This window comes from Entelurus aequoreus, linkage group LG07 (assembly GCF_033978785.1).
Source record: "Entelurus aequoreus isolate RoL-2023_Sb linkage group LG07, RoL_Eaeq_v1.1, whole genome shotgun sequence".
In the NCBI taxonomy this organism is placed as follows: domain Eukaryota; kingdom Metazoa; phylum Chordata; class Actinopteri; order Syngnathiformes; family Syngnathidae; genus Entelurus; species Entelurus aequoreus.
Genome location: NC_084737.1, coordinates 77,917,905 through 77,938,017, shown reverse-complemented (window position 1 = coordinate 77,938,017; position 20,113 = coordinate 77,917,905). Strand labels below are relative to the sequence as shown.

The 20,113-nt window shown below is 37.2% G+C and overlaps 1 protein-coding gene across 1 annotated transcript; it reads right to left on the bottom strand.

Moving 5' to 3' along the window:
• Positions 1-1,182: 1,182 nt before the first annotated feature.
• Positions 1,183-19,411, bottom strand: mad2l2 (mitotic arrest deficient 2 like 2). Its single transcript, XM_062052241.1, has 8 exons — positions 19,129-19,411; positions 16,513-16,631; positions 16,372-16,443; positions 16,201-16,301; positions 15,967-16,061; positions 10,727-10,800; positions 3,353-3,445; positions 1,183-1,477 (listed from the first exon to the last, which is right to left on the bottom strand). Exons 1-8 carry the CDS (start codon positions 19,166-19,168, stop codon positions 1,433-1,435), a joined length of 639 nt encoding a protein of 212 aa, XP_061908225.1. The 5' UTR covers positions 19,169-19,411; the 3' UTR covers positions 1,183-1,432.
• Between the last annotated feature and the right edge of the window lie 702 nt (positions 19,412-20,113).

The window sequence follows — 20,113 nt, the reverse complement described above, 5'->3', positions numbered from 1 at the left end:
AAGTTTGTCTATTTATTCGAGTTATTTAAAAAATATATATAACATGGTCAAAATATTTCAGTGTGTGTATAAGTAGTTTTTGAGCACATTCAACAATACCGTGATGATAATAATAACTGTGATCATTTTGGTCACGATACCTGTGATATGAAATGTTTACATAGTTACACCTTTAGCAACCGGTTTCAAAAAAGTAGTATTATAATCTTTATACCAAATAATATATTGAAAGAATCGTGTTGAATCGAGAATAGATTCTGAATCAAATTGTCACCCAAGAATCGGAATGAAATCGAGAGTTGTTGTAAGATTCCCCATCCATTGTTTAAAGTGTGTTGGCAAAAATGGAGCCGTGATGCTGGAATATTTACAGTTTAAAAGTGCTTTTATAAGCCCCACTGGGAAGACGCTGTTTTGTGCCTGTTTGTCGTTTTTAATTTTCCTGAGGGAATTGATTGATTCTTGTATTAGTAGATTGCACAGTACAGTACATATTCTGTACAATTGACCACTAAATGGTAACACCCCAATAAGTGTTTCAACTTGTTTAAGTCGGGGTGCACGTTAATCAATTCATGGTAAACTCTCCTGAAGGAATCAATAAAGTACCATCTATCCATCTATCTCTATCAGATTGTGTGTCTGCAAGAAGTGCTAGTGTGTACTTTATAGATTGTAACTCTGCACTTGTCCAGCATAATAAATAAGCTATATCACATACAACAATGTGGGACAGTTAAACACAGATGTTAGCAACACTAGCAAGGCTATGCGAGCTACAATGCTAACATTACAGTCACTTTTTACCAGATCATGCTCGGCGAGCCTATTCACCAAAGAAAAACAAAATGATCAAACTTACAGCTTCTACATCTTTAGCTGACTGATGGGATAGTTGGCAGAGCTCCAGGCTTTATTTTAAGATATGTAGTGAAGCCTCCTTTACCTTTAATTACAAAGCTGTCTTCTGTGACGTGGTGGTGGGCCCATCGAGCTAGAGAGCGGGTCAGAAGAGGGTAGCATGTTTTGCCTTCATGTCGTCATGAAAACCCAGAACTTTAAAAGCGACTGTTTGAGCGCCCCTTCTCTAAAAAGTGGAATAAATAAGTCAGGAAAAATTACAGATTTTTTCACATGTGGTGCTCATAAACAGGCTCGAAGGACACATCATTAAAACGTCTATTTTTGTAGCACAGTGAATTCATTTTAATGGTAAGTACATTTCAATCATAAAAATGATCATGTTTGCAAGATGTACAGTATACACAGTATGTACACACACAACAACATACAGAAGAAACATTCAGCAGCATTTGTAATGTAACTAATTAATCATTAAAAGTATCCAGATACCTTTGAGTTTCCCCAAATACCTTCCGCATGGAACTTTCCTTCCATCTCTAATTCATCACTTTGCCTCGTGTTTCACTCATCAATGATGCGTCTTCTGGGCTCGCTCCTCCACATAGAGTTGCATCTGTTCAAAACAAAACACATAGTTTTAGGAAAGAGATGGATAGTGCTAAGAGACTACAAATACTGGACTGGACTGAAGTATGTGGAAGAGAATGAAAGAAAATACTTCAAATATGGACTTTTGTACAATTGATGAAGTTCTCTGACAAGACAGTGAAGACCCATCCCATGTCAAAGAATATCATCATCATTTTTTCTTATTTTTTCCATTACATACTGAAAATGTTTGTATTTCTGTTCTGCCAACATCATTTTTAAAATACAAATTAAATTGATCTCTTTAGTACATTCATTTCATTCAAATTACATAAAAAATATTAATTTAACTATTATGCAGTAACAGCAATGTTCTAATATTCCATCCATCCATCCATTTTCTAGCGCTTGTTTCGGCTTTAACTCTTTTAAGGGATGTCACGGACATCCAACAACGTAATAAGGCTAACTATGTCCGCTCAAGAAATTAGCAGTCAATGGAAACTTCTAAACAATTATCTAAATTTTTTGCCTATTGTATTTTTGTTCCAATATTCTTTTTTTATTTTCAATAGAGTCTTAAAATGCATGAAATGCCAAAAAACAAAGAATAATATGTGTTTTTAATTCTTATGTGTGTGTGTGTGGACAAGCCCTAAATATCCAAGCATCTAATGCAGGGATGTCCAAAGTGTGGCCCGGGGGCCATTTGCGGCCCGCAGGTAATTTTTAATGGCCCCACGGCCCATTTTAAAATACGATTAAAAAAATTCAAAACATAAAAAGTGGTATGAAAGACCAAACAGGTGAAATGTAACAAGAAAATGTTGCAATGTTTACTCTAATAACACAAAGCTGCCATGCAGGCTGTTTCTTTCTTTAAAAAATAATAATGAATCAAAATAATAATAATAATAATAATAATACCTGGGATTTATATAGCGCTTTTCTAAGTACCCAAAGTCGCTTTACATGTTAAAAACCCATCATTCATTCACACCTGGTGGTGGTAAGCTACTTTCGTAGCCACAGCTGCCCTGGGGTAGACTGACGGAAGCGTCATAAAATCAATGTTATTATGAATTATTGACCTATCCAAGGCTCCAATTACGTCACATTAAATATTGCACTTTGAGATTTTTTTTTGGGAAAATGTTGCATATTTTGTGTTTGCCATATAAAAAATTGAGCTTTTTTTTTTTTAAAGAAGGGCCTAAAATGAACAAACAAAAAACTTAAACAACAATACAATGTATAATTGACGGATGGATCTGAAGTTGATCTCGAGATTATTGTGTTAAAAGTAAACAGTAAAAAAAATTTATAATTTATTTTTTAACACTTTAATGAGTAGGACCCTTTTGGTTCCCCAATAATTTTTGTGTGATTTGTTTTTAAGTGTCATTGCTCAAAAAATAATAATGAATCAAAATCAATGGTGTTATGAGTTATTGACCTTTTTAAGGCTCCAATTATTATATAATCTGAAATATTCCTCTTAAAAATTTTATTGGGTGAAAATATTGCATAATGTGTGTTTTTTCCATAAAAAAAACAGGGTTTTCTTTGACAAAAAGAGCATACGACTTAAATCTTTTAAACGTTATATTGACGATAGACCTAATGTTGATCTAGAGATAATAATACTGAATAATGACACATTTTAAATATTTTTTGGACCAAAACCCTTTGGGGTCCCCGGGATCAAGCCTGAGTGGAGGCCTTAATGTATATTTTTTATACATATATTGTGTTGGTTTTTAAAATAAAAAAATATCAAAATGGCCCCCGCTTGCTTTGATTTTTCAGTGCGCAGCCCTCAGTGGAAAAAGTTTGGACACCCCTGATCTAATGTAAGTGAAGTTAAGCTGTTCATTAAGGATATGTTCTCTTCCAACACCTTGACTATGTCGGAGGTCATCGTCTTTAATGGGATAAGTCTTGGCTCTTGCATGTGGACTTCCTGCTCATCAGCGACTATCCATGGGAAATCCTAAAACAAATAAATAAATAAATTAAAAACTATTTTAAAATGTGACACAGCATACATATCCAAATCATTCTTTCCTTTACATTCATTTATTTGTGGCGGACCGCCTGACAGATTAGGCCAGCGGTGTCAAACGCATGGCCCGCCAGCGAAAAGGTCTTATCCGGCCCGCGAAATGATCTTGCCAAGTATAAAAATGAGCTGAATTTTTTGAATGAAAGAAACTGCTGTTCTAAATGATGTCGCAATATCAATTCTTCAGAGGGAGCGGAGCTTTGTGTAGAGTGAAGATGGGAGAATAGAGGCAACAATTGCATGTTTGGACAATACAATCCAATCCAATCCACTTTATTTATATAGCACATTTACACAACAAGAACGTTTCCAAAGTGCTGCACAGCCATGTTAAAAACAATATTAAAAACAATATTATGCTACACCAATGACTGAATAAAAACAAAGAATAAATGAATAGAAAACCAATACAGAGACAATATAAAAAATAAATATGATTAAAAACGATTTTAAAGGGTAAAACCAATTAAAACAGTAAAATAGACATCAAAATTTATAACCCTAACCCTAACCACACAGGACAACAGAGGACAGAAGACCACACAACTCACATAGTGTTAAAAGCCAAATAATAAAAGTGGGTCTTAAGACGAGACTTAAAACACTCCACTGTGGAAGCAGTTTGAACATGGAGGGGCAGAGTGTTCCAGAGTTTAGGGCCGACCACAGAGAAGGCCCTGTCTCCCCTGGTTTAAAGTCTCGTCCTGGGCACCACGAGCTGGAGCTGGCTCTCGGACCTCAGAGCGCGCGCAGGAGTGTAAATTTGGATGAGGTCCGAGATATACTGAGGTGCCAGTCCATGTAAAGCTTTAAAAACAAACAGCAAGGATTTAAAATCAATTCTAAAATGAACAGGGAGCCAGTGCAAACTCCGAAGAATTGGGGTTATATGCTGGCGTTTCCTGGCCCCTGTTAAAAGTCGTGCTGCCGCGTTCTGGACTAACTGCAACCGGGAGAGAGCTTTTTGGCTAATGCCAGCATAAAGTGCATTGCAATAGTCCAGGCGACTTGAAATAAAAGCATGCACGACTTGTTCAAAAAGGTTAAAAGATAAAAATGGTTTTACCTTTGCTAAAAGACGAAGATGATAAAAACACGATTTTAAAACGCCATTGACTTGTTTGTCAAATTTAAAATCGCTGTCTATAGTGACGCCAAGGCTGGTGACTTTGGGACGCACATCATTTTGCAATGGTCCCAAGTCAGTGAGGGCCGGACCAAAAACTGAAATTTCCTTTTTTCCCTCATTCATTATTAAAAAATTCTGGGCTAACCAAGCCTTGACATCACATAGACAGTTGCTTATTAGTGATGGTAATGGTAAAGAAGACAAATGTGATAACCCAAGATGCTGAACCACCCTGTATCACCATCAACGACTATGAACTTGAGGTCGTTAGCCAGTTCACATACCTTAGTTCCACCATCACTGACAACCTCTCACTAGAAGCAGAGATCAACAAGAGGATCGGCAAGGCTTCCACAACCTTGGCCAGGTTGTCGCAAAGAGTGTGGAACAACAGCATGCTGACAATCAACACCAAGATCGCTGTGTATCGTGCCTGCGTGCTAAGTACTCTCTTGTACGCCAGCGAATCCTGGACTCTGTACTCCTCGCAGGAGAAGAGGCTAAGTGCCTTTCACATGCGCTGCCTCCGTCGCATACTCTGGATTATATGGAGCGATCGTGTGACAAACAACGAGGTGCTGATGCAAGCCAAGATTCCCAGCATGGTCACTCTGCTCCGTCAGCGTCGCCTTCGATGCCTGGGCCATGTGCGTCGAATGGACGATGGCCGGATCCCCAAAGACATCCTCTACGCAGAGCTTGCCTCCGGCAAGAGGACAACGGGACGGCCACATCTCCGCTTCAAGGATGTCTGCAAGCGTGACCTGAAAGCGCTCGACATGGACCTGAACACCTGGGAAGAGCTTGCTCAGGACAGATCCAGCTAGAGACACACCATGAACACTGGACTGAAAGCTGGCGAGGCAAAACTCCGCCAGCTTGCAGATGAGAAGCGAGCTCAGAGAAAGAGCAAGCAACTACATCCTGTCGCTGACTCGACTTATAAATGCACCAAGTGCAACAAAGACTGTCACTCCCGTGTGGGTCTGTACAGCCACAGCAGACGCTGCATGACCAACTAAATCATATCCAAGGGGCGCCAATCCATTGTCTTCCGAGACTTACGGATGCCAGTAGTAGTAGTAGTAATGATACAAATGTGGATTGTTACGTTCATGCCTTGATTGTCAAATATGTTGCTGGTAATGTAACCTGTGACATTTCTACCCCCCAAAAACTTATTTTGATTATCTACATTTCGTGTTCTAATTGTGACTTCATGGGGACACATTTTCTGGGTGCACATAAATATGCTGAAATAATATGTATCACCTTCTAACTTCATGTGTGATTAATGAAATGGGCCCAAATTCACACGTTTTGTTGTAGATGATGCTACGTATGCACATAATAAACCACATGATGTAAGTACATCAGTTGATTAAATTGAGTAAAGTACATTAATAAAATCTCGTAATTTGATTTTTATATTATTATTTATTTCATCTTCTGATGGATTAAAAATTAGTACCAATGGGAGCATTTTAAAACTCTGCCACACTCAATTCCACCTATTTGACTGATGAACATTATCACATCATTCATTCAGAAAGTATAAATAACGACAAATGAAGATATAATACTATTAACCGCAACATTTTCAGAATGTACTTGGTCTATTTTTAAACAAATAAAATTATCTGAAGTTGTTTTTATTTTTAAGTTATTATGCCATGATTTTACCAGTCTGGCCTACTTGGGAATAGATTTTCCTCCATGTGGTCCCTGAGCTCCTCCTTAGCTGCCACCTTATTGTGGTAGAAGAGTTTGAGTGTCCCAATGATCCGAGGAGCTAAGTTGTCTGGGAGCTTCTACGCCCCCTGGTAGGATCTCCCAGGACAAACAGGTCCAAGGTGAGGGACCAGACAAAGAGCAACTCTTGGGAGTTGGGACATGGAACGTCACCTCGCTGGGGGGAAAGGAGCCTGAGCAGGTGCGCGAAGTGGAGAAATCCGGCCCCTGAGCTAAAATTAGTTTGACACCCCTGGATTAGGTGCTTAAATTTGCATTTTTTCATAAAAAAAATCAATTTCAAATGGTACTGTTTGTGAATGTAGCTTGTTCTTGCAACTCTGCACAGTAGATGGCACTATGTATGGTTAATACGCTTTAAACACACCTAATACCACCCAGGCCTTGATTTACAAAATGTTTGCATGTACTAAAACATGTGCAAACCTGATTGCACATGCAAAGCTGATCTACTAAACGTGTGCAAAGTGAATTGCGTCTCTTAATTGAGCAGAATAAGGCGTGTAATCCATTTTATGTCTCTGTACTCATTAATATGCAAAATATTTGCTGATCATCAAAAGTCCACAATGCTGGGAGGAGAAAAGACAAAAATAATTATTTAGCACGCACAATGTGATTTAACAAAACTCATCACCGTTTTGCGTTTTATTTAGCACGTGTCAGAAAGACGCGCAAACTGACAGTTCCACACACAGCTGCAGGAGATGTGCACAGACGATGGACAGATGAGAATCCTCCGTCCTACATGTCTGTCAATCTTTTGGACTGACAGTAGTTACAAATATTTATATTATAGACGTATTGTCTATTCAGCAATTTCTTTTTATAATTTTAGTGCTGCTGGATGACTTATGAGGCTGATTAGACACACGAACAGACAGACACTTTATTGATCCCGAGGGAAATTAAATTAAAACTAAGTAAAATAGTAAATGGATGGATGATAAACTGATGCATTTTGGTGTCTGTTCGTGTTTTTTTTAAATGTTGTTTTTAATTTATAAAATTATTTTACTATAATATATCCCCAACATGAAAATGTGTCTTTTATTAGTTCATCCTTTTTTTTTTCATCATTGCAGAATCAAATATCAGTGTGCATATGTATCTGTTGTCTAGATTGCAATTCTGAAAAGGTGTTACAGATTATAGAAGTGTGCTGCTGGTTTAACACATCACACACAGGGAGGAGCATTAAAACATTGAATGTTCAGAAAATGATTGTCTCCGTGGTAAAATCACCCACGTATGCACGCAAAATCCTAATTTAAATAGGGCGGTCTCCGCCACTTTTCAATTGTACATGCAGGAGATCACACGTACAAGTTATTTTATTTTTTGCACACGCTTGTTATTTGGAATCTTAGTAAATCACACTCCCTAGTCTGCCAGCGAAAATAAAGGCGTAGCAGAAAGAGTCAATGTTGTCAATTTAGCAACTTTGACGTTAGATTTAGAGAGTATTTAACAACACGGAATACTTTTCTTTTTTTTTAAAAAAGACAAATCCAGCAGCTTTTTCTGGTATTATTGTTAGGGTGAAGTGAAGTGAAGTGAATAGGGTTGGGTATCGTTTGAATTCGAACGATTCCGATTCTTTGTTTCGATTCCGATTCCTGACGATTCTCGATTCCGATTCTTTTAAGAGGCAGGGTCAAAAAAAGTTTAGGATATTTTAAATGAGCTAGCTAACCTACAGTCTTTCTGAATGAAATAGTCTGACATTCTCCATCAATTTTAATTATATTAACTTTTTATGAACTTTACTATAAATTCCTCACAGGGCTGTTTTCAACTAGAATATAAATATCAAATCTATGAACTTGAATATAAATATTATAAATTATGAATACATTTTCCCAGGGGTACACTTTCCTCAAGAGAGCTTTATTTTTGAAAACCTCATGAAAACACATTTACACATAAGTGTATGATGCTGCAGGAAACCTCATGAAAACACATTTACACATAAGTGTATGATGCTGCAGGAAACCTCATGAAAACACATTTACACATAAGTGTATGATGCTGCAGGAAACCTCATGAAAACACATTTACACACAAGTGTATGATGCTGCAGGTACTTAAAAATGTTACCGTCCTCCCACTGATGGGCTAACCTGGTGCAGAAAAGCAAATAAACAATAAGAAACAACTTGCAAAACCCAGTCCAGATTAGCAGCAGGTACAGTATAAAATCAGAGACAGTTCTTGTTTAGGAAAATGACCATATCCGCCTTCTCAGGCAGGATGCGTGAGCGTTCTGGACAGATAGTGTCTCCTGCTGTGGAAAATACACGTTCGCTGGGTGTGGAAGAAGCTTGAACGCATAAATAGGAGAAAATCGCGATCTGACAGCAAAGAATAAGTCTTTTGTTGGTTCCACCGGACCACCACCATGCAGCAGGGTCATCAGACATAAGTATCGGTGGAACGTCCTGGTACATCTGCAGCTCTCTCTCCACTCGTTTCTTGATGGACATGGAGCTCTGTTATTTTGCGGTTATTTCATTTTTTTTTGTAAAGTAAAGCCACACTTTCGACCGCCAACGCCCGCTATCCATGCTTGAGCTTGACTGACTCGCTCGGCTATGCTAACACTTCCGGCGGTGGGCGCTTCTTCGTTGGTGTTCAGCGGCTTCTTCTTCCGGTTCGGCGGACATATTTTTTTCCGGTCGGCGGACTGGGTATCGAAAATAGGAATCGAAATTTAAAATTTTGAACGATTCCGGGAGAATCGGAAAGTTAGTCCCGGTTCCAATCGATACTTGATACTCGATACCCAACCCTAGAAGTGAATTATATTTATATAGCGCTTTTCTCTAGTGACTCAAAGCGCTTTTTACATAGTGAAACCCAATATCTAAGTTACATTCAAACCAGTGTGGGTGGCACTGGGAGCAGGTGGGTAAAGTGTCTTGCCCAAGGACACAACGGCAGTTACTAGGATGGCGGAAGCAGGATCGAACCTGCAACCCTCAGAATGCTAGCACTGCCACTCTACCAACCGAGCTATACTGCCCCAATGGGATGTATAGCATTAGGATTGTATCAATACCGATACCAATATTAATGTACCTTTTTCAATTTCAGTATTCATTGGTACTGTATGTAATTGGTGTATATAAAGATGTGAAAAAAATGCATGTTTTATTCCCATTTGTATTAGTACAAGAGGTTGTACACCACCAACATCATGTACCATCTCACAGCAGGGAACTATCTTACACAAGTCAACTATGTTTGCAGTGCAAGGTGAAATGCAGTTATGTCAACATCATGTTAAGACCACACAGATCCATCAATGTGTTTCTATTGATTACAATTACACTCAGCTACAAATACAATTTATGTATAGCATTCATGTGCACAGCACATACCTTTTACATTTTATATCATATCAATCACATCATATAAATGAATACATTCAATTCGCATGTTAAGTGGGTGTGCAATTAAGCAAAGTGTGTTCTGATGCCACGCAATCACAGCGCAAAAGAGTGGCGTCAAACGGTGACTATGGAGACCTGTCAGCTTATGCTATCTTGCTTTGGAGAAACTTTATTGATTATTATATTAAATACATTTTGCACTTTTTTTTGTGAATTGATATTGGCCTGTGAATTACTGGATCGCTGAGAAGTCGGTTGATGAAGCGCGGTACCAATGGTCATGAATCATGAGTAAAGCACGTTCAATTCAAAATGACACTAACTCTTACTAGCGTGCGTGACTTTGAGGGACATTTGTAGAGGAAATATTGTTGTGTTCCAAACTTTTGCGTGGTGTTGCTTCCTTATTTGTGATTATTCCAAGCTGATCATCAAGTCCTAACCATGTAAATTGCCTGAATAATCTGCATTTATACATGATTAATGCAATTTCCTTTTTGTGATTAATCGCATCACGTTATCCATCCATCCATTTTCTACCGCTTGCCCCTCTCTGGGTCGCAGGGTGCTGGAGCCTATCCCAGCTGCACTCGGGCGGAAGGCGGGGTACACCCTGGACAAGTCGCCACCTCATCACCCCTAAATTCTAAACATATATTTTTCGTTTTTCGTCTTTCCCACGTTCATTACAATAAATATGTCATAACCATTTATGTGATGATGACGACCCACCCTCCCCCACAACCCAGGGGGTGGAACAAGGGGATGGGTCAAATGCAGGGAGTAATTTCACCACACCTAGTGTGTGTGTGACTAACAGTGGCCCTTTTTAACCTACCACCACAATCAGCTTGCAGTCCTGTGGAAATCCCAGCATACGGCTTCAAAATTGTTTTCGACAGTTACAGTAAACATGCGTTCTTTAAAGCTCACCTTGATGACTTGAACCTTCTCCATGTTGCGTGTAGCGGCATTTCTCGTCTGAACTAATACCGTGAATGAACAATCTGTGACAAGGAGGAAAAAACATTACAACCTTTATGTTTACGATGCAAGAAAGATATGGGATAGTAATGTTTTACTTCTGAAACAGCCAAATAAACTTGTAAAAATAAGGTTGACAATTATGGCCAAGGAATTCAGTTTTTTTGACCTATGACCTCCTTTACGATAGAGCTAGGGGTAAAATTATCACAATATGTTTTTCAATATCAGTTAAGATTAATATGCATAATGGCATAAAAAAAATCACTATCATTATCATGTTTGAATGTTACATTGCTAACAAGAGAGATATGAAGACGTCAGAAGGTTATTTTTGATTATGTGTTGAACTTGACAGATGTACTCAAGAACATGACACAATATACAACCGTTTCAGATAAAGAAAGTGGGTGCATATATTCAAAGGGGATCTATGGTGATAAAAGGTTGCTTAAATTTTGCTCCACAGTCACATTTATAATCCGTTTTTTGTCTATTGGCAAAAATGTTTGTTCCTTGAGGTCGCAGAGTTCAAATGAAACTACCACGCAACCTCTCCAAAAGTACTGGAATTTTTCTTTTACAAATGTACAATGTTTAAATATGGTATATATCTTGAAGTTGTCACCGCTATTTGTTTTCCAGACACATTCTAAAATGAACTTCATAAACTATATTTAGATTCACTCGGTCAAAGCATTAGGCACAACTGCGCACACTCGCAACAATTCAGAGGTGCATAATAACAGCTGCTTATAGCAGCTTATATGTCAATGTATGTTGCTCTCTCTACTGACCCTCATGATTGGATGCTTTTGCATTGTTTAACACAAGCATCTGACATTGTACCGACATTTATAAGAAAGAAAAGACAAAAATGCTCAAAAGCAGACGTGGTTTATCGATATTTAGAAGACAGTAGAAGGGTTTGAATGCACATTTCAATTAAATGGAAAAGGAGGACACACTTAAGGAGTCTTGGGGTGTCAGCAGCCCACTAATGTGCAATGCTAAGGCTGTAAACCCTACATTTGGACAGAGCGAGTGTGTGTGAGTAGCTGGCAAGAAGTGTTGCTGCTGCGAGTGTTTTCCATGTCCTGAAACCGCCGTGATGCTAGAAGTTATATGTTGCTAGACAAAGTTGTCCTCTTTCCAACAAGTCTCGTCACAGTCAACTCGCCAAGCAAAGTACAGATGTCAGTTTGTCCCTCAATTAAAATTGTCTCGTATTTCTATCAAGAAAAGTTATTACATCATTGTGGGTTTATAGCCCAGCTCCACTCTACAATTCTGGCATGGTTATCATTCTTGCTAAGTTGAATTGCATCAAACATATCATGATCATTTCACATGTATTAAATGCTTATAATCACAGAGTTATTCAAACATTCCTTATAGCAGGGATCTTAAACGTCCGGCCTGGGAGCTGTTTGCGGCACACAGCTCTCAATTTATTGGCCTATGGCCTATTTGTAAACAAAAACAAAAAAACATGCCAATGACACAGTGGTAATTTTGTCTACAAAAAATGTTCGTCTTCGTTATTATCAACAACGTATTTTCCCGTGATGAAATTAGGACGATAACAAATGAAAACAAAGGCCTTTTGACTATAACAATAACAAACCTAATTGACAATTTAGTCAACTAATTAAAACAAGACGAAAATGTTGTCAGATATTAAATCATATTTAATTTTGTCTTTAAGTGGGTGGGACAAAAGAGCCAAACACAGTTGCATGTGGGAGAGGGGCGGCGTGGAAAAGCACGAACAGTATTAAATCAGAACTAGCGCCTTGTAAGGCACACTGTTTTTATTTTTCACCTGGAAAAGCAAGAATCAATACAAGACATCAATACAATATGTCTTATACACCAGAAAAATTAGACAAGAGAAAACATATGGACACACTTCACCTTTGCAGCGCTAGACAAAAAACAACTTGTAAACCCCAGTGGCTCGATTTTCTTTGGCAAAAATACAACAAACTTGAAGCACCATCTGCAGACTAACCATCAGGACATCTATGCAACATAAGTAGGCCGAAGCTAATATTTCGAAATGACTCATAGTGCACTGAATTACTGTAACTATTAAAGAAGCTAGAGCAGGAGCAAGACCGCTTACTTTACCACATGTCAGAAAATGAATTCTTATTTAAAAACAAACTACTTTTGTAGTAGACCGTGATGCCGCAAGATGAGCCGAGCTTACCCGCCAATAATATATTCGTACAGTTCACTTTAATTATGTCCTCGGCACACTGTTCAACTATTAAATGCACAACTTGAGAGTTGAGAGATTTGTCATTTTTCAAGCTAATACACAAAGACAGCCAGCTATGAGACATATAGTTAGTTTTATATGTATTTACACGGGACAGTGGCCAAGATGCCAATTATTGTGCCCACTCAGTGTAGTTATAAACAATATAGAATAAAGTTAGTTTCTTCATATGACAATAAACATGCACACATTTTTTCACACTGCAAAAAGTCAGTGTTCAAAAACAAGAAGAAAAAAAATACAAAAATTAGGGGTATTTTATTTGAACTAAGCAAAATTATCTGCCAATAGAACAAGAAAATGTGGCTTGTCAAGACTTTCCAAAACAAGTAAAATTAGCTAACCTCAATGAACCCAAAAATACCTTAAAATAAGTATATTCTCACTAATTACAAGTGCACTTTTTTTGGTAGAAAAAAAGAGACCTTTTTGCTCAATATGTTGAAAAATATTCTTAAATTAAGTAAATGCTAGTGCCATTATCTTGACATAATGATATGCGCTCGGCATTACTTTTCTTGAAACCAGCAAACTTATACTAAAAACTAATTTATTGTTCTTAACTGGGGTGAGTTTTCCTTGCCCGTATGTGGGCTCTGTACCGAGGATGTCGTTGTGGCTTGTACAGCCCTTTGAGACACTTGTGATTTAGGGCTATATAAATAAACATTGATTGATTGACTGATTGATTGATTGATTAACGGAAAGGCAACAAGTTTCCTAGCCGTTCAGGCAAATCATATGGTCTAAAAATGCATTTTTCCATCGATAACAAGACATCATCGCGCCAAGTGCGTGCTCTTTCAGTCAATTAGTGCGCATATACACTTACTAATCTTACTTAGATTTCAGTTTTTGCAGTGCATGCACTGAAAGTGTTCTTTTTTTAAACAAAATATAAATGAGTGATATTTTTCTTTGGTCATAATTGTCTGAAAAAATAGTAGACCTACATGATAAAATGTACACATGACATTTTAATGAAGGAACAGAAAACATTTACAATGGCATTGAACATAATAGCTAAAATGATTTCTTTAAGTTATGCACTCCAAATTGCCAACAGTTAATGTAGACACATTTTTGTATGTACTGTAAACAATGTAACACTGTTTTATAGCAGTACTCAATACATTCTTAATGTTAAGATATGAGCGTCAAATACATGTTAATGTTCCATTATTTTCTGTTAAATAAATAGTTATTTTAATACAGGTGTACGCACTGAGCATCATTTCATTTTGCACTCCGCTCAGAGCAAGTGAATATGTTATACCCCGCCATGCACTTAGCTCTACCCAGCTAGTTTGCTTATTAATAAAATGGTGGACGATCTGCTTCGTTGCATACTACACTATTGAATGGACTTTCGGAAATTAAGTGAAAAAGATTCTGAAGCTTTAATTACTCTCTTAATCTGAATTGATTCTAAAATAACGTAATGCACCATATTCAGACTTTAGAAGCATTAAAAATAAGCTGAGTCAATTTAAGATCTTGAATAGATTGTATTTTACATCTTCTCAGCTGTTTAAAATTGGTGTAGTAGATAGCAAGTTATGTATGAAGTGTCGGGCAGCCGAGGCAACTCTTGTTCATTTATTGTGGGAATGTCAGAGAATAAAAGAGTTATGGTTGAAAACAACAAAAGAAGCAATCACATTCCTTAATATAAACATCCCAATGACACTGCAAACTTGTATTCTTGAGGATCTCCATCAATTTAGTAACTTGTCATCAAAGAGTAAAAATGCATTTCTTTCAATATGCATAATAACAAAAAGGGTAATATTAAAAAAATGGATAGATGTTGATAGTCCAACACATACTGACTGGTACACACAAGCTATGGAGATGATATCAGTAGAAAAAAATGCATTTAGTTTAGATAATAATGAGTCATATATTGGAATATGGGATCCATTATTTAAATTTGTTTTAACTATTAAATGAACCAAAAATATGACTTATTATATCTTTGTGGAAAATATTGGACACAATGTGTTGTCAAGTTTATGAGATGCAAGTGTAAGCCACTGTGACACTATTGCTTTTTTTTTTTTTTGAAATTAATGTCTGTAATGATAATGTCAATGAGGGATTTTTAATCACTGCTATGTTGAAATTGTTACTAATATTGATACTGTTGTTGATAATATTCATTTTTGTTTCACTACTTTTAGATTGTTCTGTGTCATGTTTGTGTGTCCAATCAATTGCTCTGTTGTTTATTGCTATTCTGAATGTTGCTGGGTCAGGTTTGGTTTTGGAATTGGATTGCATTATTATGGTATTGTTGTGTATTGTTTTGTTTGATTGATTAATACTTTTTTTTTTTTTAAAAAGAAGAAAAAAAAGAAGATGACTTATTGAAATGCATCTGTAGATGCTAAGTTATGCAGTGTTGATTTTTTACATTCTACAGTAATTGTAATAACCTTCATAAAAGCGGTATCAAGACAACTTCAAGTATGCGTTAACCCCAATACTTTATATATTTTAGTCGAGAAAATGTACTGTCTTTTTAGTCGACTAAAATGTTGAAGAATTTAGTCGACCAAAACTACACTAAAACTAAAACAATTTAGATGACTAAAATATGGCTGCAACTAAAATACATTTTTGTCAAAAGACTATGACTAAACTAAATTAAAAGCAGCTGTCAAAATTAACACTGCAATGACATACAACAGCTTAAAAGAAAATCTAAATTTCCATACTCGCAGGGTACTTTGCTCTGACTTTATTCTGTTTTCAGTTAAGCCTTAGCTTCTAACACAAAGGTAATTTTAAATACGGAAATGTCCAGACAGATGCATAAAAGAAAGACATGTGCATGCATCAGTAGATAGAGAGTGAGATAGATTTTTATATTTGTCCTCTTATATACGAGTGACCTTACCTGGTGGGTTATTGTGCAAAACAGCGTCACACACACTGATCTTGAGAATAAACGCCCTCAGCAGCTGCTCCACATGAGACAGTAATGTGTCGGAGCTAAAAATAAAACACTCAAATTAACTACATCTTAAAAAGCATTAATTCTCAATTTACTGTTACACAAGCTACTGGATGCAAGCTACTTGTGTAAGAAAATAGCCCTATTGATACTGTTAAAAGTAAAAGACATGAAAACCTGATGGACAGCAGTGGTGGTTGAGATATCTCAAACACAAATCTCTCGACCGGATGATGCTCCTTGTCCATGATGACAACAATCACCTTCTCTGCATCGTTCTGCCAGGAAAAAAAGAGATCAGAACAAAGAAGTATCTGCATCATTCAAGCTGTCAGCACCACGTCTTACCTTCTCAATGAGTGGTTTAACACAGTGAAGTGTGTCTTGGATGTACTGGTTCAACTCGGGGTGGCATGACATCTACAAAACAATGGTTTGGTTGGAGGAGGTACAAACAGAAACTAGAATAGGCTCAAGTATGTAGAGCACCTGGACTGGGACATTGTACTTCTTTCTTTTCTGGAATATTCCAGAGGGATAAACTTCACGGACGTACAGGATAAGATGAATGGCAACTTCCAGGAATTCACACAAAATGTCAGCAACCACTGGAAATGAGGAAGCAGGTTGTTATTGTTTTAAATGGTGTGTTGAGACAGTCAGTTTCACACAGCTTGAAACACCACCCATAATAATAAACATATTTTTAAACTATTAGTGTACTTGTGAGTATTTTAGGAGGGCTGTTAATCAATTTTCTCAAGTTAATTGTATTTATATAGCGCAATTGATTAATATCAAGGCACTTTAAACAATGAGCGGCTCCAGAACCACACTCTCCATACAGTAGATTATTGAAAATCAAATCAACCCTTCATGAACATCAACTTGGCGACAGACACAAGAAAGAACACCCACTAGGGAAAAACCTCAAGCAGAACTAGGACCACAACGCAGTTATGACTACTCCCTGAGGGTCGCCTCTACCAGTGAATATATTTAATGTATAAACTCCTCATGATATCATTACACAATTCCCTATGCATTTGATTTAGGGCTGCAACAACTAATCGATTAAATCGATTATAAAAATAGTTGGCGATTAATTTAGTCATCGATTCGTTGGATCTATACTATGGGCATGCGCAGAGGCTCCTTTTTTTTATTTTTATAAACCTTTATTTATAAACTGCAACATTTACAAACAGCTGAGAAACAATCATCAAAATAAGTATGGTGCCAGTATGCCGTTTTTAGAAAAAAATAAAATACTGGAAAGGATAGAAATGTAGTTTGTCTTTTATCCGATTATTAATCAATTAATCGAAGTAATAATCGACAGATTAATCGATTATCAAATTAGTTGTTAGTTGCAGCCCTAATTTGATTATTACTTTTTTTTAACATAAATATTTATGGGTAACACACGGTACTTGCTTTTGAAATCACAAGTCAGAGGAAGGAGCATTTTATTTTTCATCAGTCCGAGGAAGGAGCATTTTATTTTAACAAAAAGTGTTTGGATTACATCTTAATAAAGGGGTGTCCAAACTTTTTCACCAAAGGCTGCATACTACAAAGTCAACGTATGCGACGGCCATTTTGATATATGTTTGATTTTGTAAAAAGAAATGCTAAAACTTAAAATTTGTGTCAGTTTTGTGTTATAGTTGACAAAGTGCACTATTATTGATTAATACACGGGTAAGAAAAACAACAGTAAAATGTAAAAAAAAAGACAATGTAATGAGAAAAGCAGAAATTTGGATATTAATAACTATAAATAATTCACTTTGTCACTCAACTGATCCTAACTTTTGTCTTTAAATATACATAATGTCTGTTTTTATCTGTTTTACTATTATTAACAAACTAAAACAATTTCAAAATGGCCCCCACATACCATGACTTTTCCTTAATGAAAAACGTTTGGACACCCCTGTGTTTTTGGTACCTAATTGTCAGCTTTTTTTTCTCATGACATCACACATTTTTGCTATTTTTGTACATCCTTACTATTGTTTTGTTTTTTATTCCAAAAATATGCAAATATTCACATATACACTTTGGCAACCCTGTGTTAATAAAAGGTTTTTGCATGGTCATACAATTCTCAAGTTTAAAAGACATGCAATTGTTCTGTCAAAATTGAATGAGCGAATATGTTTAGTACTTTAATGATGCAAAGTATTTCCAGGCTTTCACAGGCCACATAAAACAATGTGGTGGGCCAGATCTGGACCCCGGGCCTTGAGTTTTAAAGCAGTGGGTTAAGGGATTGGGGACTGATTGAAACTTTTATTAGTAGATTGCACAGTGCAGTACATATTCCGTACAATTGACCACTAAATGGTAACACCCGAATAAGTTTTTCAACTTGTTTCTTTCTTTGTTTCTTTAGTTTATTTCGAACATGAACACACTTACAGCATAATAGACCTGCTCAGTGGCCTTGTGGTTAAGAGTGTCCACCCTGAATCGGTACCAAAGACTATAAAAATGGGACCCATTACCTCCCTGCTTGGCACTCAGCATCAAGGGTTGGAATTAGGGGGTTAAATCACCAAAAATGATTCCCGAGCGCGGCCACCGCTGCTGCTCACTGCTCCACTCACCTCCCAGGGGGTGAACAAGGAGATGGGTCAAATGCAGAGGACAAATTTCACCACACCTAGTGTGTGTGACAACCATTGGTACTTTAACTTTAATACATCACACAATTTCATATAATTTCACTTTACATCATGTCCGAAAAGGAGTGGGAAGAAACAAAGCTTATTTAATCCTACCCCTTTCCCACTTCAGAGCGTTTACAAATATATCCATTCATTTACTGACTTTTCTTTAATAGTAAAATGACATCCGTGAATGAGTAAGTTTAAGTCGGGGTCCACGTTAATCAATTCATAGTAGAAGGACTGGATACAAAAACAATGTGTCTAACAAAAAATATATGAACTGTTGCCAACATTACCACCACTGGTTTCACAACTAATATATATATATATATATATATATATATATATATATATATATATATATATATATATATATATATATATATATATGTGAGTATTAATGAATTTAGACCAGTTTGTGCCATACCTTGTCCAAAATTGAGGTCTTGCCTTGTTAAAGTTGTCATGATGGTGTATCGAGTCCAACGATTGTGATGTGAAGGAAAAGTCAGCGTTCCACTCCAGTTAGCTCACTTTCACTTCTTGTCGAGCTTTTAATGAGACGCTCAGCAGAATTAGAAAGACATAAAAATACATTTCATTGCTCTGAATCGGTTCTTTGTGAGGTGGTGGCGGCGATGGTTTGTGTCTTTGCTTTTCGTCCAAAATGGGGCGCATGCCAATGACGTAAGACTAACGTTGTTTACTTGCTGCTTGGTGTCCACTAGTGATGACGTTTCAGTCGTTCCTTTTTTCTCCAACCATTTCAGCAGAATCAATATGGGTGGCATCTTTCTAAATCGTTTTGAGTATTGTATGTAATCAAAACGAACATAAAGACTTAAATCTACTTTTAACAACATTATAGTACCTTAATAATCAGATGCTATACAAGAAAATATTTAAAATGTCTGAGGTTGACATGCTGAACTTCCACATTTTCTAATGAGCGGTATCTCGATACCACATGTTATTCTAAAGTCAGGACAAAAATAGCATTTTCATGACCACCATGTTAAAAAATACTGTACTGCAAATTGGGTTATACTTGTATAGCGCTGTTCTACCTTCAAGGTACTCAAAGCGCTGTGACACTATTTCCACATTCACACATTCACACACTGATGGCGGGAGCTGCCATGCAAGGTGCTAAACCACGACCCATCAGGAGCAAGGGTGAAGTGTCTTGCTCAAGGACACAACGGACGTGACGAGGTTGGTAGAAGGTGGGGACCGGACCAGGAACCCTCAGGTTGCTGGCACGGCCACTCTCCCAACAGCGCCACACCATCCCCATCCATCCATCCATCCATCCATCCATTTTCCTCCGCTTATCAGAGGTCGGGTCGCGGGGGCAGCAGCCTAAGCAGAAAAGCCCAGACTTCCCTCTCTCCAGCCAGTTCGTCCAGCTC

Bases quoted from the DNA above. Each gene is read 5' to 3' on its own strand.
- mad2l2 (XM_062052241.1), bottom strand. From the start codon at position 19,168: ATGACAACTTTAACAAGGCAAGACCTCAATTTTGGACAAG. The intron at 16,444-16,512 runs GTGCTCTACATA...ATTGTTTTGTAG, and splicing joins AGTACAATGTCCCAGTCCAG to ATGTCATGCCACCCCGAGTT. The intron at 16,062-16,200 runs GTTTTCATGTCT...TTTTATTTTTAG, and splicing joins CCACCACTGCTGTCCATCAG to CTCCGACACATTACTGTCTC.